Source organism: Panthera pardus, unplaced genomic scaffold, assembly GCF_024362965.1.
Source record: "Panthera pardus isolate Hobbes unplaced genomic scaffold, ASM2436296v1 HiC_scaffold_27, whole genome shotgun sequence".
NCBI lineage: Eukaryota > Metazoa > Chordata > Mammalia > Carnivora > Felidae > Panthera > Panthera pardus.
The window spans coordinates 73446101-73464845 of record NW_026526843.1 but is presented as its reverse complement, the minus strand read 5'-3'; the positions used below and the strand labels follow the sequence as shown (position 1 = coordinate 73464845).

Sequence of the window (18745 nt, the reverse complement as noted above, 5' to 3'; positions counted from 1 at the left end):
TGGAACCACAAAAGGCCCCGAATAGCCAAAGTAATTTTGAAGAAGAAGACCAAAGCAGGAGGCATCACAATCCCAGACTTTAGCCTCTACTACAAAGCTGTCATCATCAAGACAGCATGGGATTGGCACAAAAACAGACACATAGACCAATGGAATAGAATAGAAGCCCCAGAACTAGACCCATAAACGTATGGCCAAGTAATCTTTGACAAAGCAGGAAAGAACATCCAATGGAAAAAAGACACTCTCTTTAACAAATGCTGCTGGGAGAACTGGACAGCAACATGCAGAAGATTGAAACTAGACCACTTTCTCACACCATGCACAAAATAAACTCAAAATGGATAAAGGACCTGAATGTGAGACAGGAAACCATTAAAACCCTAGAGGAGAAAGCGGGAAAAGACCTCTCTGACCTCAGCCGTAGCAATTTCTTACTTGACACATCCCTAAAGGCAATAGAATTGAAAGTAAAAATGAACTACTGGGACCTTATGAAGATAAAAAGTTTCTGCACAGCAAAGGAAACAACCAACAAAACCAAAAGGCAACCAACGGAATGGGAAAAGATATGTGCAAATGACATATTGGACAAAAGGCTAGTATCCAAAATCTATAAAGAGCTCACCAAACTCCACACCCGAAAAACAAATAACCCAGTGAAGAAATGGGCAGAAAACATGAATAGACACTTCTCTAAAGAAGACATCCGGATGGCCAACAGGCACATGAAAAGATGCTCAACGTCGCTCCTCATCAGGGAAATACAAATCAAAACCACACTCAGATATCACCTCACGCCAGTCAGAGTGGCCAAAATGAACAAATCAGGAGACTACAGATGCTGGAGAGGATGTGGAGAAATGGGAACCCTCTTGCACTGTTGGTGGGAATGTAAATTGGTGCAGCCACTCTGGAAAGCAGTGTGGAGGTACCTCAGAAAATTAAAAATAAACCTACCCTATGACCCAGCAATAGCACTACCCAAGGGATACAGGAGTACTGATGCATAGGGGCACTTGTACCCCAATGTTTATAGCAGCACTTTCAACAATAGCCAAATTATGGAAAGAGCCTAAATGTCCATCAACTGATGAATGGATAAAGAAATTGTGGTTTATATACGCAATGGAGTACTACATGGCAATGAGAAAGAATGAAATATGGCCCTTTGTAGCAACATGGATGGAACTGGAGAGTGTGATGCTAAGTGAAATAAGCCATACAGAGAAAGACAGAGACCATATGTTTTCACTCTTATGTGGATCCTGAGAAACTTAACAGAAACACATGGGGGAGGGGAAGGAAAAAAAAAAAGAGGTTAGAGTGGGAGAGAGCCAAAGCATAAGAGACTGTTAAAAACTGAGAACAAACTGAGGGTTGATGGGGGGTGGGAGGGAGGGGAGGGTGGGTGATGGGTATTGAGGAGGGAACCTTTTGGGATGAGCACTGGGTGTTGTATGGAAACCAATTTGACAATAAATTTCATATATTGAAAAAAAATAAAAATAAAATAAAATGCAAAAAAAAAAAACAAATAATAAAGGAGTTATTCCATTTAGCATAATACCCTCCAGTTTCATTCACATTGTTGCAAATGGCAGGATTTCATTCTTATTGTCAAGTAGTATTCCATTGTATATATAAGCCACATCTTCTTTATCTATTAATCAGTTGATGGACATTTGGGCTATTTCCATAATTCGGCTATTGTTGAAAGTGTTGCTATAAACATTGGGTTTACAAGTGCCCCTATGGATCAGCACTCCTGTATCCTTTGGATAAATTCCTAATAGTGCTATTGCTGGGTAATAAGGTATTTCTATTTTTGATTTTTTGAGGAAACTTCACACTGTTTTCCAGAGAGGCTGCGCCAGTTTGCATTCCCACCCACTCATATATGGAACTTGAGAAACTTAACAGAAGACCATGGGGGAATGAAAAGGGAAAAATAGTTTTAAACAGAAAGGGAGGAAAGCCATAAGAAACTCTTAAATACAGAGAACGAACTGAGGATTGATTGGGGGTGGGGGAGAGGGGAAAATGGGTGATAGGCATTGAGGAGGGCGCTTGTTGGGATGAGCACTGGGTGTTGTACCTAAGTGATTAATCACGGGAATCTATCCCCAAAACCAAGAGCACACTGTACACTGTATATTAGCTAACTTGACAATAAATTATATTAAAAAAATAATAATAAAGTGGCTTATCCACATGCAGATCATTTAGAATTTAATATTTTCTTCTTGACTTGGCTATTGCTTGGACAGTTCTGTCCTACATGGCTATTGAGCCTTTTTGCACATTTCCAGTGGTTTTGGCTCTGTAGACATGGCAAGATGTTTCTGTCTCCATACATGGTGTTGTTTGGAAGATTTTTGAAAAGATGGAGTTTGTAGTACAACTTGAAGATTTATCTTGGGAAATTGCTTTACCTGAATGCAATAGAAATAAACTTTATTTCGTAATAAAAAGATGGGAAGGAGGAGATGAATGAAGAAAGTAGAGTAGCAGACTGAATGGGAAGAAGACTTTTTTTTTCTTCTTGGTAATTCCTTGAGGTCAATGTTGGCAATTTTTGTCTGCATATATTTGTCTACTCTTTTTAGATTCAAATGCAACTTTGCAGTCATTTGCTTAATCATATTTTTAAGTAAACTATAGGCAAACTCTGTACTTGTAACACGTTGTTATCTGGTGTCAAAGTTCTTGACTTCTTAAAACAAACTATATCCAGTCCTATAAGTTCATCTGACTAATAAGATTTTCAAAAGTACGTCATTCTTTAATAAATTCATTTGTAAATTTTTCAATTAATAACAATAAAAAATAATCTTTTCAACACCTTTAATAAGTAGCAGCTAGAACCTTATCTTTGAAACTTTTTCCCTACTTACTTTCATTTTGGGGCAAAAGTAACCATTTTCCTTTAGCCATCCTCAATGCTTTCATTTATAACTCCTCACCAGTAATATTAGGCATTAGGTGTTGACAAAGGTACAATGTCATATTAATGTTTATACATTTATAATTTTAAAAACTCTTTCCTGCCAAGAAAATTGTTACTCTTTCCTCTAAGTTTCAACTGATAACTCCTTATATTAACATTTATTCACTTATCACAGTTTGTAAGTATAAATTATGTAATTATTTTATTATTATCTATCTCCACTTCCCACCATCACCACTGTAAGAACATTGAGATCAGGATCCATGTCTTTTTTTTTTTTATATCCCCAGCTCCTCTTTCCTGGCACATAGTCAACACTAAGTGAATGTTTATTAATTATTAGTCAGAAAATTACTTCAAATATTATATACTTCTTGAATTTTTTCCTAATCACTATAACCATCACCCCTATCTCTGACCCCACTGACAGAATTTAACATTTCCTCCTTTGTATGTCAATGGAAATTTTCAAGTAACTTGAAAGATCAGCCATGTATTCTGGTTTCCCTTGGATATACCTAATTTATGCCTAATGTTCTGACATAATTATTAGTAATGTTCTTTTTATTCTCAAAAGTATCCCAGTGATCATATTCTATAGAATTGTTTTTAACACTTCCTAGAGCCATGTATAGCCAATCTTTATTAACTTACGAGTTCTTTGAGGACAGGATAAATTCTGTTTTTTTGTTTTGTTTTTTTTCCTAGACCCAGGGCTTATTTCAGTGTCTGGCACTCAATGACTGTTCTTTTGAATGAAAAACATTATTTACATCTTTGCCTCAAGAAGTTTCTGTTGTTCAAGAAAACAAACAAACAAACAAAAAAAAAAACACATGACACCACACATGCACAGGTTTAAGGACAATCAATATTTTCTTAAAAATCTTCTTGCTTAAGACTTTGAAAGGTAAATCAAATTTATGTTTGCTAAGTCATTTATTTCTCTTCTGCTTTATGTTATTTGAGTAGAAAATTTTCATAATAAAAACTAGTAATTGCAGTGAGGATTTTTTTGTGCTGTGAGATTTTCCTTGAGCTTAAATTTGCTATTGTATATGTACATGAACTTGGTAAATGTGCTCACATCAATGTTAACTTGGACAAAGCAAAATATAAGATAATAGAAAAGGGGGGGGGAAATTCTATAGTTCATTAGCTAGGAATAGTCAAACTGATCTATAGGTACCTCTCATTTGCCAATAAAATATACAGTTGGTCTTATAAACAGTTGTTTTTAAGTGACTTTTGAGATTTAAATAAATGCAAGGTGAAAATCTCAATGTCCTATGTGGTGAAAATCTCAATGTCTTATGTGCACTAGAAATTATTTTGAAGAGAATAAGATATAAATCAGATAATAAAGTGGAATTTTAAAGGAAATAGACTTCAAAGTTCAAATAACAGATTAATGGAGAAGTGAAAGTGAAATGGATGTCTATGTATTGGCTAATTCATTAAGGGAAATTTTTGAAGACACAAGAGGTAGTGTAATTATTATAGAAGTCACATGCTGCCTGAATGTCAGTTCTGAGATGGCAATTCTGTGTGCATATAAAATTTCCAAATGTGACTTTCCTAAAGCAAACATGCAGCTATCCGTATTATTCTTAGATAGAACTATTAGTGCCTTCTTCCTGTTTGTATAAACAGTACTAAAGTGTAACTAAAGTGTAATCCTAGTACTTTGGTTACATAAGTAGTCTTGTTTTAGATTAGTGAACTGCTGCTATCTGAAGAGCTTGTCAGTGCTCACACATCTACTACCTTGCCTTATTGACAGCCTCCCTTATAACAACAGCAACAACAAAAATCCTTTGATGGTGTCTGTTGCACCCTTTACATATATTGAGAACCTACTGTGTTCTGTTCACTTTTCTAAGCACTTTCCTTACTCATCTTACATAATCTTTACCCTGTGAGGTATCAGTATTCTCATTCTATATATGAGGAAACCAAAGCTCAGATTGAGAAAAAACACCTTGCCTAAGTTAGAACTCAAACTTGTGGGGAGAATTGAGGTAGGTGAGAGGAGGAATTCAGAAATAAAATTGTCCTTAATTCTCTTCGGTAACAGATATTATTTTAAAATGTTTTGGTTTATTGTGCAAACTGACTTTTAACAATACAATAAATACAATTACAATAAATTAAATAGGCTGCAGATACAATTCATAAGTGTACACAGACCCTTTAAAAAAATCTGGAATGCATCTACCTACTTATCACCTTTTACCTACTTCAATTTCTTGAAAGCAATTTTAATGGTTTTCTAGTCTCCCTAGTAGATAGAGTCTCTGATCTGTTGCAATGAATGGTGCTAGAGATGTTGTGCTTTTCAGAAATGGAACTGCACTTTAGCAAGAGGGATCTGGTGTGAAACCTGGAAAACTTATCTCTCAGAAAGGAGAAGAGAGAGTCCTTTTAAGGATGTATATATTCCTGCACCTTGTTGAAAGGCCATGTTTTCCTTTCACAAAGTTGTGATAATAAGTTAACTTTAGTGTGATTTATTTTGTGTGTGAATGGGGGGTGATTATAGCACAATTGCTACCATTGAAATTTTTATGCCTAGAATTGTTAAAGCATTAGAGTATATTTTTTTGTTATAAGGTGAGTCCAATCATTTGAAGTACAAAAACAAAATGTCATACAGTGTGTAGTTTCTTAAAAAGAAACCTGTGCATTCTTAAATGCCTTTCCAGAATGTTACTAAACATGATTGTGGTATGTGTGTTTATTTGTAGGGACTGGTAACATCTGAACATACCAAACCAAACAGGCAAAGTCTTTCACCATCACTACCACCACATTTTACTACAAAGGAATATAACTGTATGTGGATTCCAAACAGGCTAAAAGAAAAAGAGCTGATTAGACTTCAGACTGCCCACTGAATGGGGATGACGGCCACAGCTGCAGTGGAGACATCAAAAATGGAGAAGAGTTCCTCCAAGGAAGAGAAACAACAATCTAAGCAGGACAGAATGGAGCAGAGCAATGCTGATTCTGAAGAGTGGATGAACTCTGAGAGTGAACCTGAACAGATGAGCCTTAAGAACAGTAACAATGGCAATAGCTACGGATCTGGGGATGCTCAGTTGAAAAAAAAGGATATTCCTTCCAAGCCACACCGTCAGCTCTATAGATCACCCTGCTTAGATCATCCAAGCTTCTCCCAGAGCAGCATTCTACAGGATAGGAAGCTTGACTTGGAAAAAGAATACCAAGCCAAGATGGATTTTGCTCTAAAGCTGGGCTATGCAGAGGCACAGATTCAATCAGTATTGAACAAGCTGGGCCCAGAATCACTTATTAATGATGTATTGGCAGAGCTCGTCAGGCTTGGGAACAAAGGCGATTCAGAAGGGCAGGCCAGTTTGAGTTTGTTAGTACCTAGGGGTCCCAGCTCTAGAGAGATTGCAAGCCCTGAACTGTCTCTTGAAGATGAAATAGACAACAGTGAAAATTTGAGGCCAGTTGTCATAGATGGAAGTAATGTGGCAATGAGGTAAGTGTATTATATTTTCAATCTTTAAAAACAAAACAAAACAAAACAAAACATCCCTGAGCTCATAAAAATCATCTCCCTTTGCAAAGCACTATGGGAGGCTCTTGGCTGTTGTCTACAGCTTATGCTCCTGTAGGTGGAGAGAGGCTAAAATGATCTTGCCTTGGCCTTTTCTCTCTCCCTTGGAATTGTTGCCATTTGTGTTCAGGTACTCTGAAAGAAGCTGAGACATCAGTGATGCTTCAGTAGAGACATCATTCAGCCTTTGTTCCTCCTGGGGTACCTTCTCCCACCTCTGTATGCCTAGACCAATCATCCTGAGAATGCTGTTTTTATAATTTCACTTGGGAGCTTACAGCGACTCCCAATCGCGATTCTACCAAATTTGGATCCCTTTGCCTGGCTTTTTGATATGACATTTCTCTCCTCCCATTTGGTTGTAGCTCTCACACCTACTGTATTTACATCAGTCTTTTGAATAGTCTCCATGTAAATTATGATGACTTCTACACCGCTGCTTGTGTTCATGTCATTCCCAAACCTAGGAATAACCTCGTCCTTATCTTCATACCTATCAAGATGCACTGCCTTCACTGACACCATCATGGCTTTTTTAATCCCAATGATTATCTCTGAGCTATAATAACTATGATAGGTTGAGTAATATCCCCCTAAAGATGTCCACATCCTAATCCCTGGAATCTGTGAATAGGTTATTTTACATGGTAAAAGGAACTTTGCAGGTATGATTCAGTTAAGAATTTGAGATAGGTAAGATTATCCTGGGTTATCAAGGTGGACTCACTGTAATTACAAAGGTCGTTATAAAAGGAAGGGAGGCAACAGGATAAGAATGAATTGTAGGAGGGATGCCTGGGTGGTTCAGTCAGTTAATCGTCCAACTTTTGCTTAGGTTATCATCTCATGTTTAGTGGGTTCAAGCCCCGCATCAGGCTCTGTCCTGACATCTCAGAGCCTGGAGTCTGCTTTGGATTCTGTATCTCCCTCTCTTTCTCCCCCTCCCTGGCTCACTCTCACTCTCTCTCTCTCTCTCTCTCTCTCTCTCTCTTTCAAAAATAAGCATCAAAAAATTTAAATAAAGAAAATCTTTTTTTAATGGGTAGTAGGAGATGCAATGACATTAACAAGAGGATGGGTGATGTAAGAAAGAGGCCATGAGCCAAGGAATGTGGGAAGCCTCCAGAAACTGAAAACGGCAAGGAAAGAAATTCTCTCCTGAAGAAACAACATACCCTTGTCAACATTTTGATTTTAGAATTCTGACCTCTTGAACTAAACACAAATAAATTGGTGTTATTTTAAGACACTTAATATATGGTAATTTGTTATAGCAGCAATAGGAAAGTAATACATAACCAAGAGTACCTTCATACTTTATTCCATATTTTCTCACATAATTTTTTAATTCATGTCAGAGATCTTTAGGAATTCCTTCTTTTTTCTTTTTCAAAAGCATAAATGAACTATTTAGACTTCATCAAAATAAAAACCTTTTTCTGTTTCTAAAATGAATTGCCATTCAGCTCTGGCTTAAAAATTCCCGATAATCAGGAGCCTGTTTCCTATGAGTCTATCATTCCTTGATGAACTCAATGGAGTCTTAGACTGTACACAATCAGAACAAAAGTAAGAAGCCTTAGACTAGAAAGATTTTCATTTGATTATCCAAATCTCTTTGAGGACAGGGGCCTTATTTTATGCTTCCCTTGTTTTCCCCACAGTATGTAGCACACTATTGGATGCTCCTATAGAGATACAAAAGGAGCAGGAATAGGACAAGTCTTATCAACGATACCATTATTGTATGTAAGAGTTACTTAGGCTATCTTGATGTATATTTTATTATATAGTTCTATTTAATCCTCACAGCAACTTTATTTTACAGATAAGAAAACCAGAGCTCAGCAAGGTTAAATGGCTTTCTTGAGGTCATTTGATAAAGCTAGTAAGTAGCAAAGTGAGAATTTGAACTTAAGTCCTCTGGCTTCAAATAAATGAAATGAAACTAAATTTTAAAAATATATGTTTTTTTTTAAAAAAAAATGTGTTTAAAAATGTGTTTTTTTCTTTTTTTCAAGTTTTTATTTAAATTCAAGTTAGTTAGCATAGAGTGTAGTACTAGTTTCAGATGTAGAGTTTAGTGATTCATCACTTACATACAACACCCAGTGTTCATCACTGCAAGTGCCAGGTAGTTTTGCATATGTAATTTAATCCACGCTAAAACGTCTACAAGAACAGACTAATTTGGTTATTTTTTGCACATGAGGAGACTCAGGTTCAGAGAGGTTGAGTAACTGCCTAAGGTTATACAAGTAATGAATGACAATGTTTGCATTAAAACCTGAATCTGACTTCAATGTTTTTTTGACAATAAAATGCAATAATATGTGACTATTAGTGTTATTAAGAATATTTGATATTTCCCCTGGTAGCAGGAAATACACTTACACATTTCCTTTTTCAAAATTTAATCATGACAGCTTCATCACAAGGTGGGTAAAGCAAGCAAGACATCTCCCCTGTTTTACTGAAGGAAAACTAGAAGCATAGTCACAAGAAAGTTAAATGGCTTGTACACAATACTAAAGTAATCAGAATGATGCAAAAGGCCAGTGAAAAGCAGAGGGTGATTTCTATGTCCAAATGCCAATGGTCACTCTGATCTTCTAATAGGCATAAACTAAAGTAATTTTTGAAGGGAAGAGGCATGGGATCTGCCAAACTCAATATCTTACCAGACTAGACCACCCCAAACACCTTAGATTGGACTGGTTTTCCAAGGTCTACACTTCTTTAAGTATTTTGTGTTTTGGATGTGGAGATGATAAGAACCCAAGACTTCGTTGAAGACTTTGGCTTCATGGTGATATAAGACCTTCCTTATCTTTCGACTTGAAGGATTACTGATTATAAAAGACACTGTAGTATTGTTCTTGTGCTTTTTAAGGAATACTGACGAGATTAATTGTCAAGTTAATTCTTTTCAGCATATCTAGTCTATGCCAGTAGCAAACTGTAATACTGATAGGAAGATGAGATTTTGTCTTTTGTTGGAGTTGCTTTGCAAAGTTAAAGAAGTCTTACAATTTAAATAAAGAAAAAAGAGAAAAAGCAGCACTCAACCATATTTTTAGGAGTATATAAACATAGTGTATAGTAGACCCAATAATTTTCTAAAATTGTCAGCTGTGCCCTTGTTAGCATCTCTTTCCTTTTCTGACTAGGTTAGTTACTGATGAGTCCCATTTATTCTGCAGTCACATTTCACATAGTCAAAGTTCAGTGCCATAGTCTGCTTATGAATTTGTTAGTGCTATTAATTTAAATTTGGTTTAGTTCCCCATTGCTTAGCTGTAACTTTACCATGAGATTTATACTTCTTAAACTACATATTAACATCTATTGTTCTTCAGCATATTGTATGAGCCTGCATTGAAATCATGATGTTTTGCTTGTCATCTAACATTAACATTTACAGTAGTGGTGTACCTGTGATTCACACACTGGTGAATAGCATATATCAATATGCTAAGATCCTAAAATATATGTTCATTCTGAGAGCTGCCTCCTTTGGGAAGAAAAATCTATTTCAGAGGAATTAAGTAATGTCAAATGCAAATGCCACCATATTCTTTAAGTTTGAGAGAAACCCAAATACTTAAACCCTACAAAAAGAGCAGAAGGAGATGCCAGTGACGAATCTGCTAGGCAGAATTTGGCTTGGAATCTGGATCAAATACGTATCTAAACCAGTTTACAAAACAAAGTGAGATATACTGTCACCAAGACACTTGGTGACTTGCAGATCTATACTGTTAGATTACGTTGAGATAGGCTTTTAGGTCTTACTTTTTAAATTGCAAAATAATACTTTGTGGTTTTAGGCTATAACAGGTGATTTTACAAGAATCATTCTATGTTACACTATTTTTTTTCATTTATGCATTTCTCAAATATTTATTGAGCACTAAACTTTGTGTACTGGGCCCTTATGTAGGACATCACTGCCACCTTCATAAATGTTGAAATTGAATTCTGATTCCTACTGGACATTTGGTACACTTCCTGGAATGCTCCAATGGAATATTTTCAATGGCATGCTGTAGAAATTTTACATTTTTTAACATGATAACTCTCAGTATGTTAAAAATTTATATCAGAATACAGATGTATCAAAATATTAATAATATTTGTCTCTGGAAGGTAGTAAAACAATAAAAATGTAAAGAAAAATTTATATTTTTTTGCATTTTCCACATTTTACATTATAAATATATATTACTCTTAAAATGAGGAAAGATATTTAATTGAATAATTGACATATTAATTGTATTACTTTCATATGTACAACATAATGATTTGATACTTACATTGAGAAGTGATCACCACAATAAGCCTAATTACCATCTGTCATCCTACAAAGTTGTTACAATATTATTCACTATATTCTTTATGCTATATATTATATTCTCATGTCTTATTTATTTTATAACTGGAATATGTAACTGTTAATCCCCTTCACTTCTTTTTTTTTTTTTTTTCCTTCCCCTCCCCCATGGGTTTCTGTTATGTTTCTCAGGATCCACATAAGAGTGAAACCATATGGTATCTGTCTTTCTCTGTATGGCTTATTTCACTTAGCATCACACTCTCCAGTTCCATCCATGTTGCTACAAAAGGCCATATTTCATTTTTTCTCATTGCCACGTAGTATTCCATTGTGTATATAAACCACAATTTCTTTATCCATTCATCAGTTGATGGACATTTAGGCTCTTTCCATAATTTGGCTATTGTTGAGAGTGCCGCTATAAACATTGGGGTACAGGTGCCCCTATGCATCAGTACTCCTGTATCCCTTGGATAAATCCCTAGCAGTGCTATTGCTGGGTCATAGGGTAGGTCTATTTTTAATTTTCTGAGGAACCTCCACACTGCTTTCCAGAGCGGCTGCACCAATTTGCATTCCCACCAACAGTGCAAGAGGGTTCCTGTTTCTCCACATCCTCTCCAGCATCTATAGTCTCCTGATTTCTTCATTTTGGCCACTCTGACTGGCGTGAGGTGGTATCTGAGTGTGGTTTTGATTTGTATTTCCCTGATAAGGAGCGACGTTGAACATCTTTTCATGTGCCTGTTGGCCATCCGGATGTCTTCTTTAGAGAAGTGTCTATTCATGTTTTCTGCCCATTTCTTCACTGGGTTATTTGTTTTTCGGGTGTGGAGTTTGATGAGCTCTTTATAGATTTTGGATACTAGCCCTTTGTCCGATGTGTCATTTGCAAATATCTTTTCCCATTCCGTTGGTTGCCTTTTAGTTTTGTTGGTTGTTTCCTTTGCTGTGCAGAAGCTTTTTATCTTCATAAGGTCCCAGTAATTCACTTTTGCTTTTAATTCCCTTGCCTTTGGGGATGTGTCGAGTAAGAGATTGCTACGGCTGAGGTCAGAGAGGTCTTTTCCTGCTTTCTCCTCTAAGGTTTTGATGGTTTCCTGTCTCACATTCAGGTCCTTTATCCATTTTGAGTTTATTTTTGTGAATGGTGTGAGAAAGTGGTCTAGTTTCAACCTTCTGCATGTTGCTGTCCAGTTCTCCCAGCACCATTTGTTAAAGAGACTGTCTTTTTTCCATTGGACGTCCTTTCCTGCTTTGTCAAAGATGAGCTGGCCATCCTTTTGTGGGTCTAGTTCTGGGGTTTCTATTCTATTCCATTGGTCTATGTGTCTGTTTTTATGCCAATACCATGCTGTCTTGATGCTTACAGCTTTGTAGTAGAGGCTAAAGTCTGGGATTGTGATGCCTCCTGCTTTGGTCTTCTTCTTCAAAATTACTTTGGCTATTCGGGGCCTTTTGTGGTTCCATATGAATTTTAGGATTGCTTGTTCTAGTTTCGAGAAGAATGCTGGTGCAATTTTGATTGGGATTGCATTGAATGTGTAGATAGCTTTGGGTAGTATTGACATTTTGACAATATTTATTCTTCCAATCCATGAGCAGGGAATGTCTTTCCATTTCTTTAAATCTTCTTCAATTACCTGCATAAGCTTTCTATAGTTTTCAGCATACAGATCTTTTACATCTTTGGTTAGATTTATTCCTAGGTATTTTATGCTTCTTGGTGCAATTGTGAATGGGATCAGTTTCTTCATTTGTCTTTCTGTTGCTTCATTGTTAGTGTATAAGAATGCAACTGATTTCTGCACATTGATTTTGTATCCTGCAACTTTGCTGAATTCATGTATCAGTTCTAGCAGACTTTTGGTGGAGTCTATCGGATTTTCCATGTATAATATCATGTCATCTGCAAAAAGCGAAAGCTTGACTTCATCTTTGCCAATTTTGATGCCTTTGATTTCCTTTTGTTGTCTGATTGCTGAAGCTAGAACTTCCAGCACTATATTAAACAGCAGCGGTGACAGTGGGCATCCCTGTCGTGTTCCTGATCTCAGGGAAAAAGCTCTCAGTTTTTCCCCGTTGAGGATGATGTTAGCTGTGGGCTTTTCATAAATGGCCTTTATGATCTTTAAGTATGTTCCTTCTATCCCGACTTTCTCAAGGGTTTTTATTAAGAAAGGGTGCTGGATTTTGTCAAAGGCCTTTTCTGCATCGATTGACAGGATCATATGGTTCTTCTCTTTTTTTTTGTTAATGTAATGTATCACGTTGATCGATTTGCGAATGTTGAACCAGCCCTGCATCCCAGGAATGAATCCCACTTGATCATGGTGAATAATTCTTTTTATATGCTGTTGAATTCGATTTGCTAGTATCTTATTAAGAATTTTTGCATCCATATTCATCAGGGATATTGGCCTGTAGTTCTCTTTTTTTACTGGGTCTCTGTCTGGTTTAGGAATCAAAGTAACACTGGCTTCATAGAATGAGTCTGGAAGTTTTCCTTCCCTTTCTATTTCTTGGAATAGCTTGAGAAGGATAGGTATTATCTCTGCTTTAAATGTCTGGTAGAACTCCCCTGGGAAGCCATCTGGTCCTGGACTCTTATTTGTTGGGAGATTTTTGATAACCGATTCAATTTCTTCGCTGGTTATGGGTCTGTTCAAGCTTTCTATTTCCTCCTGATTGAGTTTTGGAAGAGTGTGGGTGTTTAGGAATTTGTCCATTTCTTCCAGGTTGTCCAATTTGCTGGCATATAATTTTTCATAGTATTCCCTGATAATTGTTTGTATCTCTGAGGGATTGGTTGTAATCATTCCATTTTCATTCATGATTTTATCTATTTGGGTCATCTCCCTTTTCTTTTTGAGAAGCCTGGCTAGAGGCTTGTCAATTTTGTTTATTTTTTCAAAAAACCAACTCTTGGTTTCGTTGATCTGCTCTACAGTTTTTTTAGATTCTATGTTGTTTATTTCTGCTCTGATCTTTATTATTTCTCTTCTTCTGCTGGGTTTAGGCTGCCTTTGCTGTTCTGCTTCTATTTCCTTTAGGTGTGCTGTTAGATTTTGTATTTGGGATTTTTCTTGTTTCTTGAGATAGGCCTGGATTGCAATGTATTTTCCTCTCAGGACTGCCTTCGCTGCATCCCAAAGCGTTTGGATTGTTGTATTTTCATTTTCGTTTGTTTCCATATATATTTTAATTTCTTCTCTAATTGCCTGGTTGACCCACTCATTCGTTAGTAGGGTGTTCTTTAACCTCCATGCTTTTGGCGGTTTTCCAGACTTTTTCCTGTGGTTGATTTCAAGCTTCATAGCATTGTGGTCTGAAAGTATGCATGGTATAATTTCAATTCTTGTAAACTTATGAAGGGCTGTTTTGTGACCCAGTATATGATCTATCTTGGAGAAAGTTCCATGTGCACTCGAGAAGAAAGTATATTCTGTTACTTTGGGATGCAGAGTTCTAAATACATCTGTCAAGTCCATCTGATCCAATGTATCATTCAGGGCCCTTGTTTCTTTATTGACTGTGTGTCTAGATGATCTATCCATTTCTGTAAGTGGGGTGTTAAAGTCCCCTGCAATTACCACATTCTTATCAATAAGGTTGCTTATGTTTATGAGTAATTGTTTTATATATTTGGGGGCTCCAGTATTCGGCGCATAGACATTTATAATTGTTAGCTCTTCCTGATGGATAGGACCTGTGATTATTATATAATGCCCTTCTTCATCTCTTGTTACAGCCTTTAATTTAAAGTCTAGTTTGGGGGCGCCTGGATGGCGCAGTCGGTTAAGCGTCCGACTTCAGCCAGGTCGCGATCTCGCGGTCCGTGAGTTCGAGCCCCGCGTCAGGCTCTGGGCTGATGGCTCGGAGCCTGGAGCCTGTTTCCGATTCTGTGTCTCCCTCTCTCTCTGCCCCTCCCCCGTTCATGCTCTGTCTCTCTCTGTCCCAAAAATAAATAAAAAAAAATTAAAAAAAAAAAAAAATAAAGTCTAGTTTGTCTGATATAAGTATGACTCCTCCAGCTTTCTTTTGGCTTCCAGGAGCATGATAAATAGTTCTCCATCCCCTCACTCTCAATCTAAAGGTGTCCTCAGATCTAAAATGAGTCTCTTGTAGACAGCAAATAGATGGGTCTTGTTTTTTTATCCATTCTGATACCCTATGTCTTTTAGTTGGCGCATTTAATCCATTTACATTCAGTGTTATTATAGAAAGATATGGGTTTAGAGTCATTGTGATGTCTGTATGTTTTATGCTTGTAGTGATGTCTCTGGTACTTTGTCTCACAGGATCCCCCTTAGGATCTCTTGTAGGGCTGGTTTCGTGGTGACAAATTCCTTCAGTTTTTGTTTGTTTGGGAAGACCTTTATCTCTCCTTCTATTCTAAATGACAGACTTGCTGGATAAAGGATTCTCGGCTGCATATTTTTTCTGTTTAGCACACTGTAGATATCGTGCCAAGCCTTTCTGGCCTGCCAAGTTTCAAAGGAGAGATCAGTCACGAGTCTTATAGGTCTCCCTTTATATGTGAGGGCACGTTTATCCCTTGCTGCTTTCAGAATTTTCTCTTTATCCTTGTATTTTGCCAGTTTCACTATGATATGTCGTGCAGAGGATCGATTCAAGTTACGTCTGAAGGGAGTTCTCTGTGCCTCTTGGATTTCAGTGCCTTTTTCCTTCCCCAGTTCAGGGAAGTTCTCAGCTATAATTTGTTCAAGTACCCCTTCAGCACCTTTCCCTCTCTCTTCCTCCTCTGGGATACCAATTATGCGTATATTATTTTTTTTTAGTGTATCACTTAGTTCTCTAATTTTCCCCTCATACTCCTGGATTTTTTTATCTCTCTTTCTTTCAGCTTCCTCTTTCTCCATAACTTTATCTTCTAGTTCACCTATTCTCTCCTCTGCCTCTTCAAGCCGAGCCATCGTGGATTCCATTTTGTTTTGCATTTCGTTTAAAGCGTTTTTCAACTCCTCGTGACTGTTCCTTAGTCCCTCGATCTTTGTGGCAAGAGATTCTCTGCTGTCCTGTATACTGTTTTCAAGCCCAGCGATTAATTTTATGACTATTATTCTAAATTCACTTTCTGTTATATTATTTAAATCCTTTTTGATCAGTTCATTAGCTGTTGTTATTTCCTGGAGATTCTTCTGAGGGGAATTCTTCCGTTTGGTCATTTTGGAGAGTCCCTGGCGTGGTGAGGACCTGCAGGGCACTTCCCCTGTGCTGTGGTGTATAACTGGAGTTAGTGGGCGGGGCCGCAGTCCGACCCGATGTCTGCCCCCAGCCCACTGCTGGGGCCACAGTCAGACTGGTGTGTGCCTTCTCTTCCCCTCTCCTAGGGGCGGGATTCACTGTGGGGTGGCGTGTCCCGTCTGGGCTACTTGCACACTGCCAGGCTTGTGTTGCTGGGGATCTGGCGTATTAGCTGGGGTGGGTAGGCAAGGTGCACGGGGGCTGGAGGGGCAGGCTTAGCTCGCTTCTCCTTAGGTGATCCACTTCAGGAGGAGCCCTGTGGCAGCGGGAGGGAGTCAGATCCGCTGCTGGAGGTTTGGCTCCGCAGAAGCACAGAGTTGGGTGTTTGCGCGGAGCGAGCAAGTTCCCTGGCAGGAACTGGTTCCCTTTGGGATTTTGGCTGGGGGATGGGCGGGGGAGATGGCGCTGGCGCCTTTGTTCCCCGCCAAGCTGAGCTCTGCCGTCCGGGGGCTCAGCAGCTCTCCCTCCCTTTGTCCTCCAGCCTTCCCGCTTTCCGAGCAGAGCTGTTAACTTATGACCTCCCAGACGCTAAGTCGCGCTTGCTGTCGGAACACAGTCTGTCCGGCCCCTCTGCTTTTGCCAGCCAGACTCGGGGGCTCTGCTTGGCCGGCGAGCCGCCCCTCCGCCCCGGCTCCCTCCCGCCAGTCCGTGGAGTGCGCACCGCCTCGCCACCCTTCCTACCCTCCTCCGTGGGCCTCTAGTCTGCGCTTGACTCCGGAGACTCCCTTCTGCTAATCCTCTGGCGGTTTTCTGGGTTCTTTAGGCAGGTGTAGGTGGAATCTAAATGATTGGCAGGACGCGCTGTGAGCCCCGCGTCCTTCTACACCGCCATCTTCCGGAACCCCCCCCCTTCACTTCTTTTGTCCATCCCCTACCCGCCCACCCCTCTAGAAACTATCAGTTTGTTCTATCAGCCAGTTTCTATTTTTTTATTTGTTCATTTGTTATGTTTCTTTAGATTTTGCATATAAGTGAGACCATATGGTATTTATCTTTCTCTGTCTTACTTATTTCATTTATCATAATACTTTCTGGTTCATCCATGTTGTCACAAATAGCAAGATTTAACTCTTTTAAGGCTGGGTTATATTCCAGTCTCTCTCTCTCTCTCTCTCTCTCTGTCTCTCTCTGTCTCTATGTGTGTGTGTGTATCACATCTTTATGCATTCCTCTTTTGATGGACACTTAGGTTACTTCCATGTCTTGCTTGTTGTAAATAATGCTGCAATGAACATAGGGGTACACATGTCTTTTTGAATTAGTGTTTTCATTTTCTTTGGGTAAATACCCAGACATAGAATTACTGGATTGTACAGTATTTCTTTTTTTCTCTTTTCTTTTCTTTAAGTTTTTTATTTCTTTATTTCTTTATTTCTTTATTTATTTATTTTGAGAGAGAAAGTGACAGCACGGATAGGGGAAGGGCAGAGAGAGAGGAAGAAAGAGAAAATCTCAAGCAGGCTCAATGTTATCAGCCAGGAGCCTGAGGCAGAGCTCCATCTTACCAACCACGAGATGATGAGCTGACCCATAATCCAGAGTCAGACACTAAACTTACTGAGCAAACCAGGCACTTTGGATTTTATGGTATTTCTAATTTTAATTTTTTGAGAAACTGCCCTATTGTTATCTATAGTAGTTGCCCCAATTTACATTTCTACAAATAGTGCACAAGTTTTTTTCTTCTCTAAATCTTTATCAACACTTGATATTTCTTATCATTTAGACACTAGCCACTCTAACTGGTGTGAAGTGATATTTCATTGTGGTTTTTATTTGCATATCCTTGATGACCAGTGATGTAGAGCATTTTTTTTTTTAGGCGTCTGTTGGCCATCTGGATATTGTTCAAAAAATGTCTATTCAGGTAATTTTGTAATCAAATTATTTCTTGTTTTTTTTTGGCATTGAGTTCTACGAGTTTTTTTTTATATATATTTTGGACATTAACCACTTAGTACATATATCATTTGCAAATATCTTCTTCCATTCAGTATGTTACACTTTTATTTTGTTGACAGTTTCCTTCACTGTGGAATAATTGGGTTTTTTTTCAGTTTGATGCAGTCCCAATTATTTCTTTTTGCGTTATTTCTCTTACTTAATAAGACAGATCTATAAAAGTATAGCTAAAGCCTATCAAGAGATAACTGCCAATGTTTTCCTTCAGAAATTTAATGGATTCAGGTCTTTTATTTACATCATTAATCAATTATTTTATTTTATTTTATTTTATTTAGTTTTATTTTATATTATTTTATTATTTTACTATTTTATTTTTTTCCACTGTTTATTACTTTGTTTTTTTATTTTTTTTTTTATTTTTTTTTATTTAATATATGAAATTTATTGTCAAATTGGTTTCCATACAACACCCAGTGCTTATCCCAAAAGGTGCCCTCGTCAATACCCATCACCCACCCTCCCCTCCCTCCCACCCCCCATCAACCCTCAGTTTGTTCTCAGTTTTTAACAGTCTCTTATGCTTTGGCTCTCTCCCACTCTAACCTCTTTTTTTTTTTCCTTCCCCTCCCCCGAGGGTTTCTGTTAAGTTTCTCAGGATCCACATAAGAGTGAAACCATATGGTATATGTCTTTCTCT

The 18745-nt window shown here is 37.8% G+C and overlaps 1 protein-coding gene across 2 annotated transcripts in view; it reads left to right on the top strand.

Annotated features, from left to right (window-relative positions):
• The window catches only part of ZC3H12B (zinc finger CCCH-type containing 12B), a 449943-nt gene that overhangs the window by 365679 nt on the left and 65519 nt on the right, over positions 1-18745 (top strand). Inside the window, exons 1-2 of one of the 2 annotated variants that reach the window (XM_053891546.1) lie at positions 3669-3860; positions 5698-6461. In XM_053891546.1, coding sequence (XP_053747521.1) covers positions 5848-6461 — 614 coding nt within the window. In that variant the 5' untranslated portion in view covers positions 3669-3860; positions 5698-5847. Of the gene's footprint in view, positions 1-3668; positions 3861-5697; positions 6462-18745 lie in introns of those variants that run through there. The other variant, XM_053891545.1, reaches the window with a different exon arrangement.